We start from the raw sequence: 27,338 nt of genomic DNA, 5'->3' as shown, positions 1-27,338 counted from the left end.
CTTATTTTAAAATTTATTCGAATGATAAGGTTTTTGTATTTGCATATTTAATAAACCTTGTTATATTTGTAAAATACATCAAAATGTTTTTATTTTAAATTTCATAATTGTTGTATATTTTGTTTAAAGAAAGAAAAGTTTAAAAGAAGTTCCGGCTATTGCAAGCATCATAACTGTAGCGCAATATTTACGAAAAACACGTTTAAAATTACTGCTTCGTGTTAAGAATATGTCAATCTTTAAAAAGTAATAAATTGTCTATGGTCTCATCCCAACATACTTGATAAGTGCTTCGTGTTAGTAATTTCTATGTCAAGTAACTAGTGACATTTTTTTTAAAAATCATTTAATTAAAATACAAATTTTATAAACTAATTTATTATAGGTACATTAAAAAAACCCAAAGATTGGACCTCAGACATTAATAAATTAAACGTACATATTATAATAATTAACAAATCAACAATTACAATACAGCAAATATGGAAATTAAAAAAATAATGTTTTTACCGATAGCTTGACCAGGAAACATTTTTTCAGCTTTTTTCATACTTTTACGCGTTGCCGTACCCGACATATCGTGGGGTACATTAATACGTAAATAATGTATAGTTGATAGACGAATCAGTAATAGTAACAATTATACACTTAACTTTACATAACGCATTTCACTGGCAACATTTAAATCAAAAAATTTTAAAGCTTGTATTACTTTATTTTCATATAAATTATAAATCACAATATTTTGAACATTATATTATAATACAAGCGCCTAAACGAAACTATAGAATTTACAAATATACATGCTATTCTAATGATAGGAATGAAGTGTGATAGAGACAATGCGAGAGAAAGATAAGTATCTACTAATATACATAAGTGTGATAGAGACAGAACTATATGAAAGGGGATTCTGCATTATTTAGAAAACAATTAACTTTGTTAACCAATCAATGTTGTTTGCCAAATATTTACAATACAAACACAACTACAACTGTTATTTAATATACACATATATATATTCATGTCCAATTTGAATATTTAATACACTTATGAAGTTCTATCTCGTTCTCAGGTAGAATCTCTATCAATTTGGTTCATTTAAAATAAAAAGAAATGAAAAGGTAGACAGAAATGTTAAAATAAATTTTTAGAAAAAACATATGTTTTAAATTTTATAATTACAAAATAAATATTTTCCTGTAACATTATTATTACATAAAAACGAATAATTAAAATTCATATTAATTATGGAAATAGAAATTCTTAATTATATAACTTAAAATTTAAATTAATATTTATATAAAGTTATCAATAAAATGTTATATTTTTATAAAAAAAGTGTTTAATGCGAAACGAAATTATGACTATAATATAAAAATCTTAAAGCAAGTAGAGATTAAACAAGACAAAAAATGAAGAAACAAAAGAAACATTAGAAATAATCCAATATTTTATTTAATAATAAAATAAAAATACCATTATTGCATTTTTCACCCATGTTGTCAGAAATGTCACATTTGACAGCCCGCCAATAATGCGTGGAAAGTGAACGCAGTGCTACCAACCGTACGAATATAACTATAATAATAGCAATAATTTCACATCATACGATGTATGAGTACTTGAAGTATATATGATATTGTTATTTGCAATTAAATGACAAGAAAGCACCAACTTTTAGTTTTGTAACATTTTTTCGTATGAATGATGCGACACAGGGAGGTGGTGTCTTGCAAAAAATAAAAAATACCAACATACAAATTAACGTATAGTAAGATGGGAGCTGTAATTGCGTATAGATAGTTGAATACATTATAATATTATTAACTGATATACATTATTATGTGTATAGTCATAGATTCGTTTCTAATAAAGCAATAATTAATTTAAATGCTAAATCAAACTGCTTATTACACTCTTATTGTTTATATTAAATAATATTTTCATATAATTAATGATACAAAGAATGAATGAATGATAATTTTATAGCAATTTAATGGGAATCAGTGATTGAAAAAATAAACTTCAAGTTAGACGATTAAATACATTTTTTTTAAATATTTATTTATAATTATTGCTACAAGTGTTGGATTACCATGGGGTTTATTTTGAACAATTTCATTTTTGATTAGTTACATTATATTATTAGAATGGTTTATTTCATTTATATTAATACAGATTATATATTGATTTAAAAAAAATGACACATTGGGATTGTATTAATAACAAGCATAACTTTTTTTTTAATTTCAAATATAATAACTAATGCAAACGCAAAAAGTCAAACAATTCCATATAGTTTGAAATGATCAAAGCCTATACATTAATATTATTATATTTGAAATATCACATATCTTTCAAAACATGCTTCAATATCGTTCCCTCGTTATTTCTAGTCTGATTGATTCCTGTGTCCAATGTATTTACTGGTATAGTCCTGGCTTCAGAGTCCACGGATGGCTGCGAAACTGTGTCCATTGAATCCAAGTTTTGGAATAGCAAATTATTAGAACCGGTCGATGGATTCCGTCTATGACCGAGTTCAAAAACTGGATTGGGGCCTGGAATAAAAATTGAGGGTTCCATTTGACTACAAGTATTTTTCCATTATATAAGTATTGTATATGTAAAATATGTTCTTTATTTGCTACACGATGAGGAAACTTTAGGCCATTTTCTTTTTATGAAATAGTTAAGCAGACCGGACTAGGCCAACTAATGGTAAGTGGTCAACGTCCGGAGATAGCATGTGCCTTGTGCCTGTAGTTACACTGGCTCACTCACACTTCAAATCGGAAAATAGCAATGTTGAATATAGCTTTTTGGCGAGTTAATTCTACTATCAAGTTACACAACTACAGTGCACTACCGCAGCTAATTATTTTTAATTTATTTTAGGCGCGTTAGTTTGTTGAGTATTCTCTTAAACGAGTTCATACTGGTTAAATGATATGTATATAATCTTGAGGGCACGCTTAAAAGGTGTTCATTCAATAGACCACCAGTCTAGACCTTTTTTTCACTGTCGTCGTCATGATCAAATGGTACTTATGTGAGGGCCCTGCTATTTATTAGAACTTTTTTTTTTTTTTTATAGAATAGGAAGGCGGACGAGCATATGGGCCACCTGATGGTAAGTGGTCACCAACGCTCTTAGACATTGGCATTGTAAGAAATGTCAACCATCGCTTACATATCCAATGCGCCACCAACCTTGGGAACTAAGATTTTATGTCCCTTGTGCCTGTAATTACACTGGCTCACTCACCCTTCAAACCGGAACACAACAATATCAAGTATTGCTGTTTTGCGGTAGAATATCTGATGAGTGGGTGGTACCTACCCAGACGAGCTTGCACAAAGCCCTACCACCAGTATACCACTTCTGCTGACTTTGTGTTTATTGGTGCCGCCCAACCTACTTGGTTGATTAGACTTTGATGATCATTGGGGAAGTTCTTTTAGAAGACATTTATATTAAGAAAATAATGACGAGGCTAACGACGTAGATATCATTTACAATAATAATGTACATATGAAGTAAAGTAACAGCCACACAAGTGTGCGAAAGTCATCTCCCGTTTTAAGGGGATTTGGAATTTATGTTAGCTCAGCTCCATTGCTGATTGCTGGATGGTCAAAGTATATCGAACAAGATGCCTCACATTGCTTTTCTTCACGAAGCAGAATATGTATTTTAAACCCATTTTAACAAATGAAATACACGGCGTTTGCCTGAAATTGTAAAACATAAATGGAGTTGAATTGTAATGGTACTTACCAATGGTTGAACTTTTTCTAGAACTAGAAACAGACGCTCTCCCACCTTGCAGACCCATCATGTCGGGCAGCTGCGCCCTTGGTCTTGACTCGTTTTGGAGGAACTTAACAAACTCTGCAGCCAAACTGTCCCCTTGATTAGCTGATCGGACGAGTCCCAACTTTTCGCATTCCGTCTGATTAAAATCTAAGACCGTTGATAAGATTCGGAGGATTTGTGTTCTGAAAATAAAACGATGTTTTGGAACTGTGATTAAAAACTGATAGACATTAATCATCAATTCATCATCATCACCGTTTTGCCATTGATTTGACATCGGCACTATAAATTTCTAACAACTAATCGCGTTTACTCTTTTTTCCGTTTTGATCTAACAGTCCAGAATGATTACAATAAATAAAATCAATTATTATATATATAAATACATAACTATATATTACAATAAGGAAAATTTAAGTATTCTATTCAAGACATTATATATGTACTTGTTATATTATATAAACGGTTATAGCACCAACGTCCGAGTAAAAATTTGTTAACAGGACAATCTTTTGGACAGCTAGTATTGTTTGTACGTATATATCTGTTTAGTTTAATTTTATTATATTTCGTTATATAATTACGATTATTTATAATCGTCAATATATAATAAAATTTGAAACAACACATAGTAAGAATAAAATAAGATACCCCGGAGAAGGTAAAAGTAAGGAAGACCGCAAAAAAGATAAGATGAGGACATTAGACAGGTAGCAGGTGTGATATGGGACAGTGTGGCCCAAAAAAGGTCAGAATGGAAAAAGCCTTTGCAAATTGGCAAACAGATCTGAAGAAAATAAGCAAGTTTCAAATACTAGAATAAGTCTAAATTTAAGTCTAAGATTTGTTTTTTTTTATAGAATAGGAAGGCGGACGAGCAATTGGGCCACCTGATGGTAAGTGGTCACCAACGCCCATAGATATTGGCATTGTAAGAAATGTAACCATCGCTTACATCACCAATGCGCCACCAACCTTGGGAACAAAGATGTTATGTCCCTGTAATTACACTGGCTCGCTCACCCTTCAAACCGGAACACAACAATACCAAGTACTGCTGTTTTGCGGTAGAATATCTGATGAGTGGGTGGTATCTACCCAGACGAGCTTTCACAAAGCTCTACCACCAGTAGAGTCTTTTTAGGTTCAAGATCTGAATAAATGGCTATATTATTTTTATTAACAATAGAAAACTGAGAGCAACATACCTGTTGAGAGTGTTCTGTCCCGCTGTTAGAACGTAATTAATGACGAGGTTCTTAACCAAGTTCTTATCAACTTTATCCTGCTGGTTCGATATCGCGTTGTAATAACGTTCCTCAGCCGTCCTCACCGATGCTTGAAGGACGCGTACTGAATGATAAATACATTTAATTTAAACAAATAAAAAATATATCTGCAGTGCTATTCTGTAAGAACTCACTCCGTATATCATTCGTGAAATGTTAAGCACCGACTTAAGCCGCGTTCGAAAATTTTGTCGTGTCACAATTTCTGACATTGCATGATCGTGTTCTTTGGTTAGTTTCGAGAATGTTCTTACAGAATAATTCTACAGCATACGTAAAATTGTATATACTGAGTGATTGTGAATGTGAGTTTTTTAGTGGATGTAAGCCAAATTGTCTGGTTGCCATCTTTTCATCAGTTATTCGACCAGAAATGTGTTTCTGAAACGGTGAATGAGCCAGTGTAATTAATTATAAGCGTAATGAGCATTATATCATAGAATGGTGCGATGACAGAGTAGGGAATGATTTATATTTCTGACGGACTAAAATCTATGGGTGATGGTGACCACTTGCCATTAGCTACGCCATTTGTTTGAACGCTGACAAAATACTTTAAAATACATTTATTATGTCACACAAATCAAATATTATTAGCCAGTGGTAGCACAATTTGGATGCTGGTACCTACTCCATATAACACTAAAAATTGAACATAATATTCTTGTATAAAATAAAAAAGTAATCTAAATTTAGTTAATTTAGATATATAAGAAAAATTTCACAACAATAAAAATCTTTAAAAAAATATAGGCAATGACACAATGTAAATATTATATACATATATAAAGTCATAAAAAAGGCTTTACATAGCTACATAATATATTTGTAAATTGATTTATCAGTGGCGTGGATCGTTTAGATTAAAAGGAGATTTTGCCTTACAAATTACATTAAATTTAGTTTCAAAAGACAAAAAAAAGAGATATATCAAAACAGAAATTATGTACATAGGAATTATTATTGCTTTATAAAATATAACCTTCTCATAAGTATATAGATGACTGATGAAAAAATCACAAACACCGGTACTGTAGTTTTTAATAAAGAATATTTTTAGATTTCATTTTATTAAATTGATTGTTTCTTTGTTTGTTCCGTATGCATAATAATACTATTCATACGATTTAGTTAAAACTTTGTACAGCTGTTATCGATACTTGCGTGAAGGTTACTAGCTTTGTACAATAGATGGCGCGCATGTCATATTCGATAATTGATTACAATAAAAAAAGAAATAGACATTACAACGCATACCAGGCATTAGTACGTACTAGCGTATTGACATTTAATGTTGAATATATAAAATGAAAAATTTTTAGGTGCTATGAAACTGCAAAGTTTTTATATGTAACGTTTCTGATGCAAAAATGTTTCACTTATATCACGTATATTGAATAAAAAAAAGAAATGTAAATTCAAAAAAGTACCATAACATTAACAACTACAAAATACTTATCTTTAGCTTTAAATCATTCAATTATTTATTTACAAAAAAAAACTGCATAAAAAATTGTATATACACAATGCTAGGCAAAAACTTTCTATATCAACATTAAACTATACAAATGTTTTCTAATCTACGTTTTCACGATGCAGGTCGGAGTCACGATGCAAGCGCCAACACGACCTCAAAGTATTATTCAGCCACTGGGTTGAGAACTAAAGGCACTGACCCAATATGAATAATGCCAAAATTATATCGAAATCAGCTTCGGTCCAAACTATTTTTATCGTATAGATTTAAAAAAAAAGAAATACCATATTTAAGGAATTATATTACTTCCAATTTTCACAGGCAATAGCTCTAAGGGGTCTCTAACCAACCTTCCACAGCGATAGCTTTAATTGAGTTGTTTAAAAATATTTTTGGTGTTTAAATCCAAGATTTTCTGCAAGGATCTCTGTCATTTTGGGTATATTGCGCAAAATTTTCATTTGGATTGAGAACATTGAAGTACTTTAACTTATCTAGAGGAAATATCGATGAAATTGGACATTACAATCATACGTGATAGTATCCTTTGTTCTCTATTTTCCATCCACCAGTACCTGAAGTAATACTCAGAGACAATGTGGCCGTTTTCTTCAGTCTTCTACGGGATTTGAGGTAAATTATAAAGGGTATGTTGCGAAAATATAAATATTTTTTTTATTTCACCGTTATAAAAGTAATTTTCAAGGTAAAACCCGTAGAGGTTTCAGTTATTTTGGCAAATGTAATGATTTATATTTTCGAAACGCAAAACATAATACAACATTTAAGTGCTACAAAAATAGCAAGTGCAGGTAAACAATCAATGCGTATCATGTCGAAACCTTCTTAAACACAAAATCAATTTACATTATGAATTTAATTATTATACATTGTTTGAAAAAGTTTCGACATTAAAACGGCACAACATAATCGAAAGCAAAAACAAAATGGTGATATAAAAACAGACGCCACGACGTGATACCAAAATCGATCAAACCCCATATGGTAATCTGAGTTGGACGCAACACGATCTGCCAGTGACATGTGACATATGTCAACGTCAATTTGACAGGAGCCCGAGTCAAGTTGACAGACCGATCGCGCACTCATAAAGTCTCACAGTTACCAAATGAGATTAGATCGCAGTTGGCGCAAGCTTGATTCTTGATCTGCTGAGAAGCTTATAAAAATAATCTCCCATTTTTTATTACGTATCCACCATCGCCGGTTGGAACCGCGTGGTGTAACAACCTCCAAGATTTTTCCTCAAAAGGAGATAAGGTCTCAATCGCGCAGGGGGACATCTACAGGCAGTTATTTTAGCTTTATTTTATTAAATTCAAAATATTGAGCATTTATGATTAGATATATTAATATTATTTATTTTATTTTAAACTAAGAAATTTAAATTATTTAAATATTTTTTTATAAGAGATCATTATTTTTTATAAAAGAACATAAAAAAAAACAAATTCAAGACACACGTTCAAAGCAACTACACAATGAAACACTACACACGAATCTATACATTTACATAAAACTTACGTGTGTGTCTCGCATACTCTAACGAAGCGGTACAGCATTTGACTGTATACCAGCTGATAGTCTGGGTTAATTGAACCCAGAATTACCAGCTGATATTTAGCCATCCGCCGGATATACTTCGTAACACTTTCTCGGAACATTTGACAATTATGATTACTTTTTTTGATAAAAATTAATCTTGTAAACTTTGCGAAAATCATCATAACGAATATTATCAAATTAGCGAAGTTTCTTTTGAATCGATAGCATTTTAAAGTAACGTATTGAATACGCTTTTGCTCTCAAGCAATGCGGAGAACAGTGTCGCAATGACACTTTTCGCTTTCGCTTTGCTTGATCGCGTAGATGAGTAAAACTTTTAATACAACTACACCAAGTGCAATTAATTAATTACTATTTACAAAATTACTAATCTAATTAAAATATACAAAATGAGCAATAAATACTAGTTAATAATAAGCTGTCTTCACTAACCTTGATCCTTCAAATCGTTTATCTGTGCTGACTTAGTTTCGACTTGATCACCAAGTCTAGTCGCAGCTTGGAGGCCAGCTATCGATTCTTCCAGCTTGCCATTTAGCCTTGCTATTTCCTGCTGTAGCTTTTCATTGTGACGTTTGATGTCCTCCATCTTGTTTCTTACTTTTTCTGTTGCGGAATGGATGTCTCTTTCTTTGTCTGTAATTTTAAAGTTATATTTTATTGGTTTTCTCGTCGACGTCCGATTCAGTATTGCCATTTTAAAATCAACCTACATTTTTATGGATTTATTTAATAAAAACTCTATCGTGTGTTCATATTGCAAATACGCTTCGTTAAGAATGTAGTTTAAGTGTCAGTATCGGAATTTGTAACCAAGATATGCCTGGTAGGTTTTTCACCAATTATTTTAGCGCCAATTAGACAAGACCCAATGTATCTATGCCAAATAAACACTTACCATCAATAAGGCGTTTTGATCGACATTATCAATAAGAAGCAAAAAAATGTCTGTTACCTAATTGGAACTGTTCCAAAACTACTTGCAAGTTGGTAAGGGCGGCTTCACTTCTACTTTTGGCATCCTCTGCTTCGCTCAGCCTCGCTTGGACTTCCTCGCGTTGTTTCTCCAATAGCTTGATTTGATTTCTTAAAGTTTCTACTTCTTGGTTCGCTCGAATACTGTTTGAAACAATATTATTAATTACTATGCTAATTAATGGAACTATTGTTTCAAATATATATACATATATATATAAAAATATAGTATAGGAAGGCGGACGAGCGTATGGGCCACCTGATAGTAAGTGGTCATCAACGCCCATAGACATTGGGATTGTAAGAAATGTTAACCATCGCTTACATCACCAATGCGCCACCAACCTTGGGAACTAAGATGTTATGTCCCTTGTGCCTGTAATTACACTGGCTCGAGTGAGCCAGTGAGCTGAGTCACCCTTGAAACCGGAGTGCAGCAAAACCAAGTACTGCTGTTTCGCGGTAGAATATCTGATGAGTGGGTGGTACCTACCCAGACAAGCTTGCACAAAGCCCTACCACCAGTACATATGTATTACATTTATCTTTTTGTTACTTATAAAAATATCTTAATATTAGCATGCGTTCTTATACGATATAAACTATTATTCTCTTTTAAAATAATCATATAAAGTCGACAATATTATACGTTTTTATAATATTTACCTATTGCTAGTGTACACGGTGCTCGTCTGCTTAGCTCTTTCTTCGACTTGGTGTAATCTCGTCTGACATTCGGTGAGCTTGTGCTCTGACGTCATTAGCTCCTGTGTATAATTCTCTTCCATTTCAACTAGATGATGACGTAACCTTTCCAGCTCTCGCGACGAGCTCTGCTCTTGATCTGACAACTGAAACCACAAATAATATACGTTAATATTGCCATTTTTAATTGAATTGTTATTTATAATGTTATCAAGATACACACCTGCATATTTTCTGCCGTCAATTTCTTTACAATGTCCAGCTGTATCGTTAAACTTTTATCCAAGTCTTCGCATCTTTTCGTTAAATTTTTAACAGTTTCACTTGCGTTAGATAACTCTGCTTTGAGCCGTTCGTGTTCATTCGTACTTTGATTCAAAGCTAATATTATTTCGTCCTTCTCTTTGAGAGTTTGGCGTATAGTTTCACAAGTCGCACAACTATTTGAACCCTTATCCCTTAATAAAGTGTCCTTTTCATCGATAATTCTCTTGAACTCGTTATTTTGTTCAAGTAAAACGTGATTTAACCTTTGAATTTCATTATGATACTGTATGCTTTCGTTATGTTTCATATTAACTAATTTAATTAATTCGTTTTTTTCAACTGTTGTGTTATCTATAATTGCTTTGAATTCCACACAAGTATTTTCTAATTCAGTTGCCTTATTTGTGGTTTCCAATAACTCTTTTTCTTTCATATCTAAAGTGTTTCTTAATTCTTTGACTAATCTCTCTACTTCTTGTTTTTCTTCCAGTAATTTTGCATATTCGTCGTTTGGCAGTGTTGTATTTTCAGATGCTTTTATTTTGTCTGTTATTTCTAGTATCGATTGATTTAGCTCCTTTATTTGTTTATCTCTATTAGATACGGTAGCTTTACTTTCCAAATAAGATTTTTCGAAATCCTGAAGGCGATTTGATAATTTTGATATTTCTATATTTTTATCGTTAATTTCATCATTCAGCCCATACAACTGTTTAATTATCTCTTCTTTTTCTGTATGTAATTTTTGAAGTTCCTCATGACTTTGGTTAGAGGCAAGACCAGTGCTATTTAATTTCTGTGTAACCTCGTCTAGAGAGTTCCGAAGATGCTCGATTTCTTGATTTTTAATTTGAATACTTTTCTCAAGGTCTGTAACATTCTGACTTAAGTTTGAAATATCGTTGTTATTTTTATTTACTGTCGAGTTAAGGTTATCTATAATAGAATCTTTTTCATTGAGGACTGTTATAAGTTTTTCAAATTCTTCTTCTAATTGTGCGATTTTGCTATCCGTACTTGATAATTCAACTTCAAGCTGCAGTTTTTTGTCCCGCAAAACTTTATTCTCTTCTTCAGCTGCAAGCAATTCTTTATTGATACTATCGGATTGATTCATTTTTGTTTTTAAGTCATTAACAGTATCTTCAAGTTTGATTATAATTTGAGTGTCATCCGTAGTTTTCTGTTTTAAATAATTATTTTCCTTCATTAATTCTTCTTGTTGTTTTTTAGAGTCTGATATTTCATTGAACAGCTGTTTTATTTTTTCTTCCAATGTGTTATTGTGTGTGGCCATTTCTTTTAACTGATTTGCTATTTCGTTCTTTTCAGTTAATATCTTTTCAACGTCTGTAGAAGACGAAACTAAGGTTTTATTCTCTGCATTTTTTTGTTTTACAGTATTGTTCTCTTTTTCAAGTTCATGTTTTTCCTTGATAATTTCGTCCAATTTATTTTGAAGTTGATTTAATTTATGCTCTAGATTTATTTTACTCGATTCCATTTCCTTATGAGAAATTGATTTAGATTGTAGTTCTTTTTGTAGGTCTTCCACTTGTCTAGTAAGTAATACTTTGTCGTTTTCAATGATATGTATATCTATAGAAAGTTGTTCATTCTTTGAGTTAGCAGTGTTCAAATGTTTTTTCAAATCATCTAATTCATCGATCGTTTTCTGAAGTATTACGTCCTGATTAACGTTTGTATTATTTTCGAGCTCCGTAACGGCGTCTGTCTGAGTTTTACAAATTTTCAATTCGTTAAGCATTGACACGTATTTATTTTTCATATCATTAAGGCTTTCTTGCAATATTTTCTTTTGGCTCTGTACTTCTTTAAGTTCACTTTCTATTCTCTTAATTTCAGATTCAAATGTTTTATTAATCCTGTTACAATCAGCTAATTCTGTTTCTAATTTAACGAGGTTATCTTCATGGGTTTCTATAATGGGCTCCAATTTCGACGTGTTTTTCAAAGCGGCAATCTCTGATATAAGGAAATCGTTATTTTTCTTCATTTCTTCCAATTCGCCTTCGAGATGTTGTATGTCAGATGTTAGGTATTCATTTTCGGTAGTTAAGTCATCTATTTGTGTCTGTAAACTGTTGACATTTAATTTTTTCTCCGAAAGCTTCTGTTGCAAATGGTCAATATCTTTCTTATATGTATTCAAAGTTTTGAACACGTTTTCTAATTTTAGCATAACAATATTTTCATTACCAGAAGGCATTTCACCAACGTAATCTACTGGTAAGTCAAAAGTAACATAACGATTATAAAGTTGCGTTATCTTATCGGGTTTTAGAACTTTAATTTCTGTATTATTTTGATTATCCGACTCCTTTTGAGCTAATTTACGTTTCAGTTCACTGATATCCCTTTTCAAAGTTTCAATAACACTTTTAGCATTATCATCTATATTTATTTCATCTAGATGCATTTGATTTGAATCACGTCTATGTTTGAGTTCATTAATTTCTTTTAAAAGTTCTTCATATTTTTCTTTAGGGACCATGTTGAGTGCTTCATTGTGTTTATTTGAGATTTCTAAGTCATGTTCCAGCTTCGTAACTTGCTCTTGTAATTTAAAAACTTCCTCGTGTAACTCCTGATTTTCTTCTTGAAACTTTTCTGCGTTTTCTCTTAATAAACTGTGTATTCTTTCTAAATTCTGATACTTGTGATGCAAAGTATCATAATCTGGCTGAACAGACTTTAAAATTTCTATTTGTTGATCTCTTTCACCAATTTTATAGAGAAGTAATTTAATTTCTGCGGTGTATTCATCATTAGAATTCTGAAGCTCTTCGTATTCTCTTTTGAGGACTTCAAAATTCTTTTGCAGCTCCTTCTTAAGAGATAGCAATTTTTCCATTGCTATCTGATGTTGACTGTCTAAGTCTTCGAGATTACATGTTAAATTTTTATTTTCTTCACGAAGACGATTGATTTCTTCATCGTTATCAACCTTCTGATCTGTAATATCTCGTTCCCTCAAGTTGAACAGTTCATTCTGTAACGCCTGTATTTGTAATTTGTATTGCTTTTCAGTATCATGATCGAGTGTTTCTGAAGGTTGAGTCCAATGCCAGCTCGAGTCATCCTCCTTGACGCCATTTTTTCGGAAGAGTTTCTGCAAATAAAAATAAAATAAATAAACACGATTCTCTAGGCAAACTAGATAATTAAGTTATTAAAGAATATTGGAAAAATATTTCATTTGAAAACCTTCTTTTACAAAACAATTAAACAGAGTTCTAATATGCAAAATAATCTATCAAAGTAGGTATATTTAAAAAAAATATTTACATTTTAAATGATACTTTTTAATTTATTTTAATTGTATTCCTGTGATAAAATACGTAAAAAGAGTTACTTTATAGTAATTGTTCATGTCGCTTGATAATATTTAATTGAGCGATATGTAACCAACTAAGGTATATAATGTTTTAACGTTGTATACAATTTCAATATATAATAATATAATAATAATATCCTGGGATACTTTTCACACACGGCCATCTGATCCCATATTAAGCGTGTACAGAGCTTGTACTATGGAAACCAGATAACTGATATACTACATATACAATTTTCTTTTTGTAAATACATACTTATATAGATAATTACACCCAGACTCATAACAAACAGACATGTTCATGCACACAAATATCTATGCTGGGTGGGAATCGAACCCACAACCTTCGGCGTGAAAAGCAAGCATCCACCGACCACGCCAGCCGGCTCGTCAAAAAATTTCAATGTATATTGTATACAATTTTAGGAAAATGTTTTTTTGTCGTATATTTTGCGCCTAGCTCTTACATATTGACATGACAGGTCGATATTAATTGACACTTATGCCTTGAAGAATATCGAAAAGAAACAGTAAAAACAATATTCTCAATCATAAATAACATTAACTCTAAATGTCCCTCAAAATGAACTGAGAACATCCTGTATTATAAAGTTTTAGTAGTGTCTATATATTAATGAACGATTACAAAGTACATCGGGGAGTTTAGAAAAAAACCTAACACCACTTAAGACTTGAAAATTCCGTTGTATTGTTGTCCTTATTACTATTGGGATAGAGGTGTAAATTATGTGACAAGGTATACATTAGACTTAAACGCCTGTTCAAACACGATAAGTTATCTCCGCTTTATGGCTTATTGAGTCACGTTGTAACGTTAATGTACAGACATACACGCAGGTTTTTCCCTTGTTTTATTCATCGATCGATAAACGTTCGTGTTTTACGATATATTTTTAAACTGTTGAAGCTATTTATTTGTTAGGTAACTACTGGCCCTTAATCGTACCGACATTAGCTGAGCGTCGTAACTTCGAACGGGTGAAATCTTTTTTTTTTTTTTAATACTCGGAACCCGATTACGTTACTGTTTCCAACATTAACCATACGGGGACCCATTCAAACACAAACAAATAACATCATCACAATCGATTTAGTAATTCAGGAGGAGTTAACCGGTAACGACCGATTTAAAAAAAACGCGTTAGATATCCCATTTATTGAAAAAGGTTATACACGACATAACATCACGCTTCGACCCACGGGGGTGGAACAGTGACGTTAAGCGTGGGTGAACCGCTGCAAAGAGATCTTTTTCATACAAAGTGCAACGCTCCTTGCATTACAAGTTATTTATAAGTGGTGGTATTCCAAATGTATTTTGGGTTATATATCGCGTATAGCTTTATCGAGAGGATGTTTTGGAAGAAAAACAAATATTACTAAAAGTCTTCCAAGCGTTGTGTACAGCACAGTACAGTAACAGCCTGTTAATGCCCCACTGCTGGGCTAAGGCCTCCTCACCCTTTCGAGGAGAAGGGCTTGAGCTTATTCCTCCACGCTGCTCCGATGCGGGTAGAATACACATGTGGCGGAATTTCAGTGAAATCAGACACATGCAGGTTTCCTCACGATGTTTTCCTTCATCGTCAAGCACGAGATGAATTATAAACACAAATTAAGCACATGAAAGTTCAATGGTACTTGCCCGGGTCGTGTACTTAAAATTAATTAAATATATATATATATATATATATATATATATATATATATATATATATATATATATATATATATATATAATCATTATAATCACATACAATAATCGCGATAACATAAGTTTTCTTAAGAAAACGCTATACGCAAACAATCAATTGTGAGAATATACAATTCAAATGATAAGATTCTCCAAAATCAACGAGTCCGCATTTCATTTTTTTGCCAACGATTGTTGTCCGGGAGGCGGCGTTGAAAATTGCAAAATCATTTAATAAACATCATTAATGTGGTTTTATTGTCATCAAACTAAAAATATGAAAAAGTAATTAATATTGAAACTATCAGTTACTACAGTCATGAAAATGAGAGCTTTAAGCTCAGCCGTTTAGATACTACCATACCACCTACTATAAAACAGAGTATACCATACATGTATACTCTGTATTGCAGTAATTGGCAGCACATTGGTTATTAATTCATAATCCTACTCCTTTTCAATGAGTGCAGCTGATCAATTATCATAGAATAGCACATTTGCTCGTCTGCTTTACAGATTAAAGTTTAAATTACATTAAAAATGAACCGGCAATTGATAGTAGTACGAGCGAAAATTCAACGTCGCCTCCCTGAGTATCACAATCACATGAGTGGCGTAAATTATCTCATGTCCTTGCGGTTCGTTCACTGTTGTGGAACAAATGTTTTATTTGACGTTACTTAACCAACTTACATGATCATTAAGAAGACGGTTCGCTGGTGGGTTTTTTTTAAATAAACAGATGGTCAGATGGTTTTAAATTGTCTAATTTTCTTAGTATAAAAAATCTATCGGCGCGCATTGGTAGTAAGACTGGACTTGTAAGCAATGATGGCATTTCTTTAAATGTGTGTTCTTTTTGTCTCGACAGCATAACCTGGTGACGCGTAATGAGACTCAAGCCAGATGTTAGGAATCCATTTAAGAGCTCAGAGTACGAACGTCTTAAGGATGATTTATGTGAGGCAATCGGTTAGGATAGCGTCGACGTCGGGATCTGACGTCACTGCCATCGGCATGACGTTCTCTTATACCGTGGCGATGGTACATACCATCCCTCCTACCGCTCTCCTCTATTGTGTGTACTAGGCGTGTATATATACTTCGTTGCTATATATTGATAATAAAAAAAATATATTTCATTATATATAACCGTACCGTAACAGCCTGTGAATGTCTCACTGCTGGGCTATAAGGCATGTAAGGCCTCCTCTCCTCTTTTTGAGGAGAAGGTTTGGAGCTTATTCTACCACGCTGCTCCAATGCGGGTTGGTGGAATACACATGTGGCAGAATTTCAGAGAAATTAGACACCTGCAGGTTTCCTTACGATGTTTTCCTTCACCGTAAAGCACGAGATGAATTATAATCACAAATTAAGCACATGAAAATTCAGTGGTGGTGGTGGAACCCACGATCATCAGTTAAGATTCACGCGTTCTTACAATATTATATAAATTCAATGACAATGTATGCGTTTAATATCTACTGAGCGTCCTATGTATCCACTTTAATATAGTATTATTTATTTCAACAAGTTGTATACATAATATGTACATTTAACGAGAAAAATGTAAAAATAGATAAACTCGTTTGTAACGAGCTTGCGTTAACGTTCTCGCGTGGTGGGAAAAAAATATTAACCCCGTCAACTCGTAGTTGTGTCAACACACATATTGTGTTTTTTTTTTGTATATAGAATAGGAAGGCGGATGAGCATATAAGCCCCCTGGTGGTAAGTGGTCACCAACGCCCATAGACTATAGTAATGAGGTTAAATACATAGTTAAAAATTAAAACATAAAACCTATGGATTACATATACCGGTGGTACCATTCAGTAATTTTATTTTACCATCAAATAAGAATACTTAGTGTCACTAATCCGGTTACACGGGTGAGTAACCCAGTATTATTACAAGCGCACAGGACGTAACATCTTATAACTTGTGGATGATATAGGATTGGCTTTTGGTGTCATTTTGGTGAACATCAGTTGGCAATGGCCGATTTGGCGTCTGACGAAATTACACTAAAAAATTTAGCTTTAAAGCTTTTGACATCTGGATTAGACCTTGTTACGATATATATAACGTGGGTACAGTATTTGTGTATATGTTTGTTATATATAATAAAACGATATATTTCGTAAGATTGTTTATTTATCTATGTAATTATTTTTTTTTCTTTGTGCGTGCGCTTGAAGAAAGTTCTTTAAGTTAAAATCTTTTTACTACAACAGCCTTACTTATAAAGGTTGCTCAGCGACTGTTTAGTTAATCACTAACTGTATCTATTATTATTAGTTTGACATCGAAAGAAAAAGACAAAAAATCGTTTAACAAATCACTCGCTATTCAACGTTTATAAATAAGACCGCTAGATTTTATGTTTTTTCCTAAGAATATTAATCACAGTAACTTATCTCAATTCTCATGCACCTGTCCATCCAATCCAACCATCGAATCGCCGCCTAAGAAGGTTTCACTTGAATAAGTTTCGAATAGTAGATTTAAGTTAGTTGGTTAACACGGAATAACGGTCACCACACTATTTGAACAACACGGGCATTAAGATTACGTTATCTGATACCAGCCGTTATCAGTATGACCGCTGGGTAAACTCAACTTAGGTGTTAGGTGTAGTAATATTGTAGAGCTGAAAGCCTTATTTGCACTAGATGGATATAGATAAGTCATATATATGCATTTACGACGTAAAAAAACTTAGCTACAATAAACTTTTGATACTGTAAGTGGTATATGTAATAAGTATTCCTTTGCACAAATTTTTCATATATAATGCTTCTTTACGTGTATATGTCACTGAACTCCGCCTAATAGGCTTGAAAATTTTTTTTAGTGAGTGTTTGAGGGATTCCCTGGAAGGTTCAAATCGGATCCGGTAGTTGGCGTACGATCGGGTTCCAGGTTGTGTAAAGTACCGGTGTAAATATAGGATCTCGTGGAAGGCGGCGTATTAACGTTATAAGAAATGGTTTCTATTTCTTATTTTGCGAGTGTCTAAGGACGACGGTCACAGTGACCACTATCTATCACTTCCTAAAATATATTAAATAAATCTGTATTCGTCAAAAATATATACAGTAACAGCCTGTAAATGTCCCACTGCTGGGCTAAGGCCTCCTCTCCCTTTTTTGAGGAGAAGGTTTGGAGCTTATTCCACCACGCTGCTCCAGTGCGGGTTGGTAGAGTACACATGTGGCAGAATTTCGATGAAATTAGACACATGCAGGTTTTCTCACGATGTTTTCCTTCACCGAAAAGCACGAGATGAATTATAAACAGAAATTAAGCACATGTAAATTCAGAGGTGCTTGCCCGGGTTTGAACCCACGTTCATCGGTTAAGATTCACGCGTTCTTACCACTGGGCCATCTCGACTTATAATAAAAATATATATAAATAATTAATAACAATGAATAGCGAGATCGCCCAGTGGTTAGAACAAAGTGAATTTTCTAATTTATGTAATGCGCCGTGGTCAAGGCATCATGAGGAAATCTGCATGGAACGCGAAAAAAATAGCAAAATATGTTAATTCACCAGATATCATTGAAGTAACGAGGTTGATTAAGCCCTCAACCTCCTCAGAGGAAGCCTTAATCATCAACTAAATAACAGTGGGACATTCTAAGACTAATTTTACCAATCATGACTTAACATGGTATGAATTTGTAACAAAACCTAGAGTGTTTGTTGTTCGCTTTGCATAATGGCTCATATTATTTAAGCAATATTATTAAGTGTTCATAAACGTTACCGAGACCTGGGCGTTCAGGTCATTTGCCTCGTAAATCAGGAACCAGGCTTGATCTAGGCACAGTTATACCATTCTACGGGCATTTTATAGGCCATTGTTGACGCACGGATTTCTTATTGTACTTGAGCGCCTAGGTTGAAATAATAATAGCAGAGTAATACGAAAAGAAATCATTTAACGTAAGATTTTAGTTACGTAATCTTTGTTAATTTCTTAAATGGCAACCAATAAATACAAACGGATAGGTCAATTGTTTTCATGACTCAATGACTCCTGAACGATTTCGGCCACGGCGGTCAATCTCAAGAGAGATTAGTCAACTGCACAGGACATATAATAATAATAATAATAATAATATCCTGGGACATTTTTTCACACACGACCATCTGATCCCAAATTAAGCTTGTACAGAGCTTGTACTATGGAAACCAGACAACTGATATATTACATATACTATGTTTCTTCTGTAAATACATACTTATATAGATAATTACACCTCGACTCAGGACAAACAGACATCTGTCCTGGGTGGGAATCGAACCCACAACCTTCGGCGTGAAAGGCAAGATTCCACCAACCACGCCAACCGGCTCGTCAAATTTATTATAGTGCACAAACACAGATGATCTCCCGATTCCCTTACTCATAATCCGATGGGACGGCAATCGTGTCACATTGCATTTACTTACACTAGAAAATAATACTTTTCACCGTCGATGATGACCAGCGTGACATATTTATGTAAACAATATATTTATTAATCGTATTCAAATGTATATTTAACATAGGAAATTAATTTGATATACAGAAGTTAAGCTGAAAATATCACCCAAGGGATTAAAAAATCGCGTAAGAATTTAGATAAGACGTTACATAGTGGGATATGACAGTATCTCGATTTTTATATATATATATTAATTTGTACATAAAACATTTAGGTTGTGACGAATCGTACTGTACATACGAAGGTATGATTGCAATAATCGTAAGATTTTGATTCATATTAAGAATTAGCTGATTCCTGCGACTCGTCCTGCCATTTTTCTTTTTTTTATACCCCATAAAGTATATGCCCATGTCCTTATCCAACCTCTATGCCGAAATTCAACACGAAAAACAGACAGACAGACAGACAAGTTACTTTCGCATTAATATTAATAACATAGTCTGATTCAGAAAACACTCATTTCTCGTTTTCAGATAGATTTATGTTTTAATAGTAACAGCTCTCATATTTCCCACAAGTGGGCAAAGGAATGCTCTGTTTTAATATTTGTCATCAGTCGGTAGAGATATATATGTGTCAGAATTATACAGGTGCAGGTTTTCTCACGATGTTTTCCTTTATCAATCAGCAATTATTTACACGATAACTTTGGGATAAAAGCCTAGATTTGAACCCGCGATTTTCGATTAAGAACCACGTGTTCTAATCACTAACCATCTTGGGTTAAAACATATAAGTCAACACCTTGAACCCCTCGACCGGTTTCAGCGTAGTGTCGTCGTTAGAAGCTATAAAATTATCTATATTCATAAACAGCAAGCGTTTAAACAGTAACGATTTGACACAGGTTGCATGCCGCCGTACTGGACAATGAGTTTTGCGCAACCACAAACGGTTGCTCGTCGATTATGGAGATTTTAAGAATCGCCGGGAACCCGGTCAAGGCGGAGGTTGGTTTAGTTAATTTGTCGCTTGGCGTTTATATATTATTATATATTATCTTGCTTGCTAAGTACTCGTTCTACTTATTTTGTTATTCTATTATTGAGATAATATCTTAGACCTTTTAAGGTATTTACTTTAGCAATTTTCTGCTTGAAATTATCCATATTTGTATATCAAATATTTTAAAACCGATTGCTGGGAATATTGCTAATACAGAGAGACAATACGTCATTTATGGAAGAGTTTAGAGTCACAATGCTGGTTGATGGACATATGTCCAGGATGAAATTCAGCCGCTTTTATAGGCGCCTATATAATCCAATCTTTATAGTCCAACTCATGGGTTACGACGATTTTCTATGTGATTTTCGAATACAAGATGAAGTGTAATCAAACTTTTTATCCACTGAACTACAACAGCTGTAGAAAATCTTTTACTCCTAACTAGTCCAGACTAGATTATTTTTATTTATATTAAGTTAAATATCCGACATATTTGTTATTTTGATATTTCAAACTTAACATTTATAAAACACCGATAGTATAAGTTATAATTTCAAAATGTTTAACAAATATTTAATGAAAATAATAGCATATAATCAAAGTATTTTGTTGTATTAATATAAAATATCGCTTCGAGTCCTGACTAGTGGATTCAGTAAAATTTTACGACAGTAGATAACTTGACCCTAATTATGAAAATACATAATATAATATATTAATGTTGCAGATTTATAGCTCCATAAAAATATTCTCACATATTTATTTATATATATAATATTTACCTGATCGGATTCCATGAATTGCCACGTTGACACATAGATCTGTAGGATTTGAGAAAATCCGAAGACCAACTTTGGAGATCTCATTATTGGTACGTTTATCGGCGTCGTGACATAAAAAATCATTTAAATTAATCGTTTAATACAAATGTCCAATCCAGAACACACCAGATACTAAATATTATTTAATATCACTCACACATTTAAACTTCGCTATTATTACGGTCCGTAAATTATATTACATATATGTCAATGTTCTTTGTATTCAATTTTGGTTCATATGACATTTCATTTTTATGTATTCGAACGTAAACAACAAACACATCATCTGTTTCTTTTCATTATCATTAAAAATATTTAGATCTTATTAAAATTAAAAAAATCTATCACTTATTCTTTTTAATGTTTCTATAACATATTAGATTTAAATTATAGTATGTAAGATTAATGGTATGTAAGTATTTTTTTCAATATCAGCTTTAACAATAGTCAAACGTTCACTGGCAGCTGCGTACTGGCCATGGTAAGTTTTCAAAACATGAACTATTGTGTTAGTAGTTCTGTGTTTTGACTAGTTCTGAGATGAAGCCTGAATTGAATAAAAGTATTGTCTCATTATGTTGTAATAAATATTATTAAAATGCCATACGAATGAGGCATAGCATTTGAATACATATTATTTGAAATAAATTTTATAATTTATATGTTAACAAAATGGGCTAAGAAGACGTCATTCGTTCATACGGTTTATAGACGTTGGATCCAAATATTCATAATTTAATATCTTTTAATATCATCCTTGAATAATTTTCTACTTACCAAGATGAAAAGTATACTAATCATGTGGCCAAGTATAATCTGTAATTATTACTTAATGTTCCTCCAGACCGATCTCGGCCACGTCGACCAATCTCAAAAGAGATTAGCCAACTACGCAGGAGATATAATAGTGCACAAGTATGTGCGCAAAACCCAGGTGCACTCTCTATTCCCTAACTCTTAAAATCCGATGGGACGGCAATCCGACACGACCGGAAAGAGTTCAGGCGCACGACTAACGGCTTTACGTGCTTTCCGAGGCACGGGAGTGTACACACTTCTAACTTCCAGACTCCGGGCTGCTACTGAGAATTATCTGACAGAAAAGCCCAATAACTTTTTATTGGCCCGACTTGGGAATTGAAGTCAGGACCCCCGGGTTTGCAGCCTTACATCAAACCATTAGACCAACGAGGCAGGCAATTATTATTTATATAGTTACTACGTAATAAAAATACAGACAAAATGACCGCAAGATGACATTTGAAAATTATTCACGAATCGATAGTTATAATATTCATAACTACACTGTATACCTAACAATGATTTTAACATTTTCATATTAATTAAATCATTTTTCTTTGAAGTTTGAGTTTGTTAAATATTGATAAGAATTCCGTAGAAACATTGAAACAATTTTACATTCTTCAACATCAATTAACCTTCTAATTATGAACCTTCATCTGATATCGAATGACCGGCTAAAGTTTCATTTAAAACGGTTCAACGATTTTTAATAACAATGTTTTATATAAATACAATAACATATTATGTTAGGAAATATTTTTAATCAAAACCAAAGTATGATTTACTTAAGTAGGTCTCCACAGGCACCTTTAAATCAATTTATAGGATTACATAAAACAAAAACATGAAATTCACGCTTGTCACGTTGTGAAACTGCGAAGTGTAGCTAACATATATAATAATATTATATACTAAAAACTTTTTCAAAACACACCGCAGCTTCTGGTATAAACTTTTTGTACGTTGGTAGTGTATTCAATTAGACATTGCAAAAAATTATCCTTATTTATTATTATAGAATGTAAGTTGTAGTTGTAAGTAATGTTTCTTGATTTGAATGAAACAAAAACAATTGCGACTAGTTATACCTCTTTCGACGACACGAGATGGTCTAGTGGTTAGAAACCGTAGATCGTGGGTTCAAACCCGGACAAGCACCACAGAATATTCATGTGCTTAATTTCTGTTTATAATTCATCTCGTGCTTGACGGTGAAGGAAAACATCGTGAGGAAACCTGCATGTGTCTAATTTCATTGAAATTCTGCCACATATGTATTCTACCAACCCGCATTGGAGCAGCGTGGTGTAATAAGCTTCAAACTTTCTCAAAAATGGAGAGGAGGCCTTAGCCTAGCAGTGGGACATTAAAAGGCTGTTACTGTATACCTCTTTCTGTCATCAGTAATATGACACTTGAAAGAAGGAGACAAAGCAGTGTTAATATTCATAATTCTAGATCGTAAGGTATCGACAATTTATTATGTAACTATACTATAAAGCAAGTAAAATAACAATAACAGCCCGTCTCATTCGCAAATGTCTCCATTTTTGTAAAGAGAAAAATTAGGCGTTCATCCCACCACACAGCTCCAGTGCCGATTTTTTATAAAACACATACTACTTATAAATTTGTTTAAATTAAATCTCTCTCAATTTCGATTGATTTATTTTTTATAAATTATTATTGTTTAAATATTAGTTGACGTTGTCATTATAAATTATATTATATTATATATATCATAACACAACGGATATATTTTTCTATATAATAAAGTATCACAAGTCAGCTTGCTGCACGCCTCCCAAACAAACTTACATTTCTTGAATTTTTAATTATTGGAAGTCCCTCAGGGTCTCACATTTGAACCCGGAATACATTTACACATAACATGATTTGAACGATTTATATGTACAGATAGTCATTATAGATAATCAAATAGAATCAATTTCACGTGACTTAGCGTCCTTCACAATTGCAATAGCGTAACGAGTCGCGTGCGAATTTAATGACATAGAAATATCAACTATAACACCATACGAAACGATTCAAACTTGCATGAAAGCTTTGATCGTGTCGACAATTTGAAAAATAAGACAACATTTATCTTCAATAGTTTATACATAGAGTGCATTTCTGATTACAAAATCTGTTATCCAGTTACCCGTGAATATGACTTATTGTACTTCAAATGCAGTTGTAATAAAGGTCATTCTCATACGACGTGTTTTCCTATTGTAAGAAGAAACACTAAAAATCTCTAATGACACGTTTGAAGGACTTCTCAAAACCAAACGTATTAACTCTTTATTGTTGCTATGCCATTTTAAATCTAATATCAGCGGTACTAAGGCAGATATTACAATGTTTGATTCAGAGTTATGATGTATTCAGATGATGCTACGCTTGGTCCATTCAGAATGCACGGGCCAATGTCACTTTGACGGTATATGATTGACGGTTATTTGTTAGACAACGTATGCGTATGTAAAATTGTAAGAATAATTTTATTTTATGACAAAACCTTACGTATCGAATTATAGGATTATTTTAGATATGGCTTCATTAAAATACAAAATTAAAGTTGTTAAGGATAGCCTAATACATGATCCTTTTGGTATGGTAAAGACAGCTAAAAATCGCATAATATTTTTAAAAAGAGGCATGGGATAGTTTAAATTAAATCGAGATTCATTTAATAGTTACATTACAAATTTTGACGAGCGGAGTGAGTTGGCGTGGTAGTTAGATACTTGCCTTTTCCGAAGGTTGTGGGTTCGTTTCCCACCCAGGACAGACATTTGTGTGCATGAACATGTCTGATTGTCCTGAGTCTGGGTGTAATTATCTATATAAGTATGTATTTACAAAAGAAAAGTAGTATATATAGTATATCAGTTGTCTGGTTTCCATAGCACAAGATCTGCTTAATTTGGGATCAGGTGGCCGTGTTAATAATGACCCAGGATATATTATTATTATTATATTAACTGAAATGAATTTTGTTACTACATATTTTGTATCGTATCTTTGAAGCACAGTAAGAAGTTATAAAACATTGCATCGACAATTGGTAATGGAATCACATCAAATTACGTTTTGTTTTCCTAAAGTTGACAGACCCATTAATTTAAAAAAAACTGTTCTTCATAATATCCTATAAAATTTGTAAACGTCTTTTTTATTTTCTTGCCTTTCAAATTTCGAATGCAACATAAAAAACACCGTGAGAACATAAGGGAATTTAAGTTATTCTAATGCAGTTATGGTGTCCATCACGTAAAACATAAAAGAGTGGCGTGCGTGGCGGAAAACTGGCAAGTCGGTCATGGCGAAACGTACATATTTTATCGCTTCGAATTATGATCAGTGGCCTTGGCGGCGTCATAAAATACCATGGATGCACAATTCATGTCCGTAATTTTGAACACGAGAATGTCCTATATTTGTTTTAATATTGCTGCGTATTTGCTATTTCGAAAAAGCCATCATAATGTGTCGATTTTAAATTATTATCTTCGAATATTACTTAAACTTAAGCTGAGTGGTATAATAGGGATGTTTAAATCCTTTTAAGAAAATTCAACCAATATCACAGTTTAAAACATTCGTTATTCAATCACTTTTGAATTCTGAAACCGAATGGAGGGGGTTCGACATATAATTTTTTTTTTAATATTAATTACTTCAATACTTCGTCATTTATTAACCGATTTGGGAAATATCATCCTTAAGGATGAAAAAATAGAGGTGAAATTTTTTATGGATACGGATTTTATTTTGAAATCGTTTTTGTTTTTGAACAGATTTTTTATTGTAAAAGTTATTACTGGTTCAGAATGTTGATATTATCTTGACGAACCGCGGCAAACTTCAGTTGTTAAACATTTTCATCAATCATATCTATGTAATAAATACAAGAAATGCGATAAACGTTAATATCGACGAGTTTCTATATATATATATATATTTATATATAAATCATTTATTGTAGAGACCTTTACATGATATAGTTTTATTACATATTAATGACATTCCATATGATCAAATCTTGAGCTATGTGATAAAATACAATATACAACTTGTATGAAGCGTCGTTATATACACAGTAAGCAAATAAACTACACAAGGTTATGATGATATTGTCAAAGATGTCATGTGTATGCAAACATCAACTCTATAAATTGTATTCGTATGTGACAATTACCAATCACTTGGTTGGTGGTTGTTGGACCGAAGCAGTATGTGTTAATATGACAAGAAAATGAAACTGTTAAAGGAATTTCAGGGATTACATTGTTTTTTTAAAGCTTATTAAGAGGTTAAGTTAGATAAACCCACTCATTCAAACTTCACTCAAGGTTGGTGGCACATTGGCGATGTAGGAAAGGGTTAATATTTCTTATCGTACCCTGGATAGGTACCCGATACTCATAAGTCATCACATATTAACCGCTAAAGAGCAAGGCTTAGTATTGTAATGTTCTGGTTTAAAGGGTGAGTTGAGCATTGACGACATAAGAGATTATTTCTATTCCTTAAATTCCAATGCCTAAGGGCAGTGCCTAAGAGGAGGCACTATCAGGTCAACCTTTACCTATGTATTTTATAAAAAAAAGTCACAGTTGCAAAACCCTTAACGGGCTGTTTACTCAAATGATATTTCATAGACTTAAGTTCTATTAGAGATCTAATATGAACCAAGGGGACAATAGTTAACCGCAATGTTGCATTGTTCGTACCGCAAATTCCTTTGCCATATATTTAGTTCACACTTTGTTTAAATTTCAAGGCAATCGTAGTCAAAGTTTTTTGACGAAATGCCTAATCCAAAATATGCTAGAACAAACAGTCTTGGAGTTGTAAAAGAGTTCGTGGAAAGTCAATTTATGAATGAGATACTATTTTACGATAATATCCATCTTTAACGATAATATCAGGGCCATTAAAAAGAAAATGTCTACACAAATGGGTTATTTTTTAGTTCTATTTTTATATTATTTAGTTACTTTTTAGTTTAGTTTAATTCTGTTTTGCTTTTTATTTATTTATTTTTATTTTA

General features: G+C 32.7%; 1 protein-coding gene across 2 annotated transcripts in view; it reads right to left on the bottom strand.

Annotated features, from left to right (window-relative positions):
- Positions 1-2,211: 2,211 nt before the first annotated feature.
- The window catches only part of LOC126778421 (putative leucine-rich repeat-containing protein DDB_G0290503), a 54,433-nt gene continuing 29,306 nt past the window's right edge, over positions 2,212-27,338 (bottom strand). For both annotated transcript variants that reach the window (XM_050501925.1, XM_050501927.1), the window contains 7 exons: positions 10,080-13,256; positions 9,818-10,002; positions 9,132-9,295; positions 8,609-8,812; positions 5,032-5,176; positions 3,785-4,005; positions 2,212-2,564 (listed from right to left, as the gene is read on the bottom strand). In XM_050501925.1, coding sequence (XP_050357882.1) covers positions 2,350-2,564; positions 3,785-4,005; positions 5,032-5,176; positions 8,609-8,812; positions 9,132-9,295; positions 9,818-10,002; positions 10,080-13,256 — 4,311 coding nt within the window. In that variant the 3' untranslated portion in view covers positions 2,212-2,349. The remainder of the gene's footprint in view (positions 2,565-3,784; positions 4,006-5,031; positions 5,177-8,608; positions 8,813-9,131; positions 9,296-9,817; positions 10,003-10,079; positions 13,257-27,338) is intronic.

The sequence above is a fragment of the Nymphalis io genome, chromosome 26 (genome assembly GCF_905147045.1).
Source record: "Nymphalis io chromosome 26, ilAglIoxx1.1, whole genome shotgun sequence".
NCBI lineage: Eukaryota > Metazoa > Arthropoda > Insecta > Lepidoptera > Nymphalidae > Nymphalis > Nymphalis io.
Note: the sequence above shows the minus strand (reverse complement) of the source record. Positions and strands in the feature narration are given on the sequence as shown.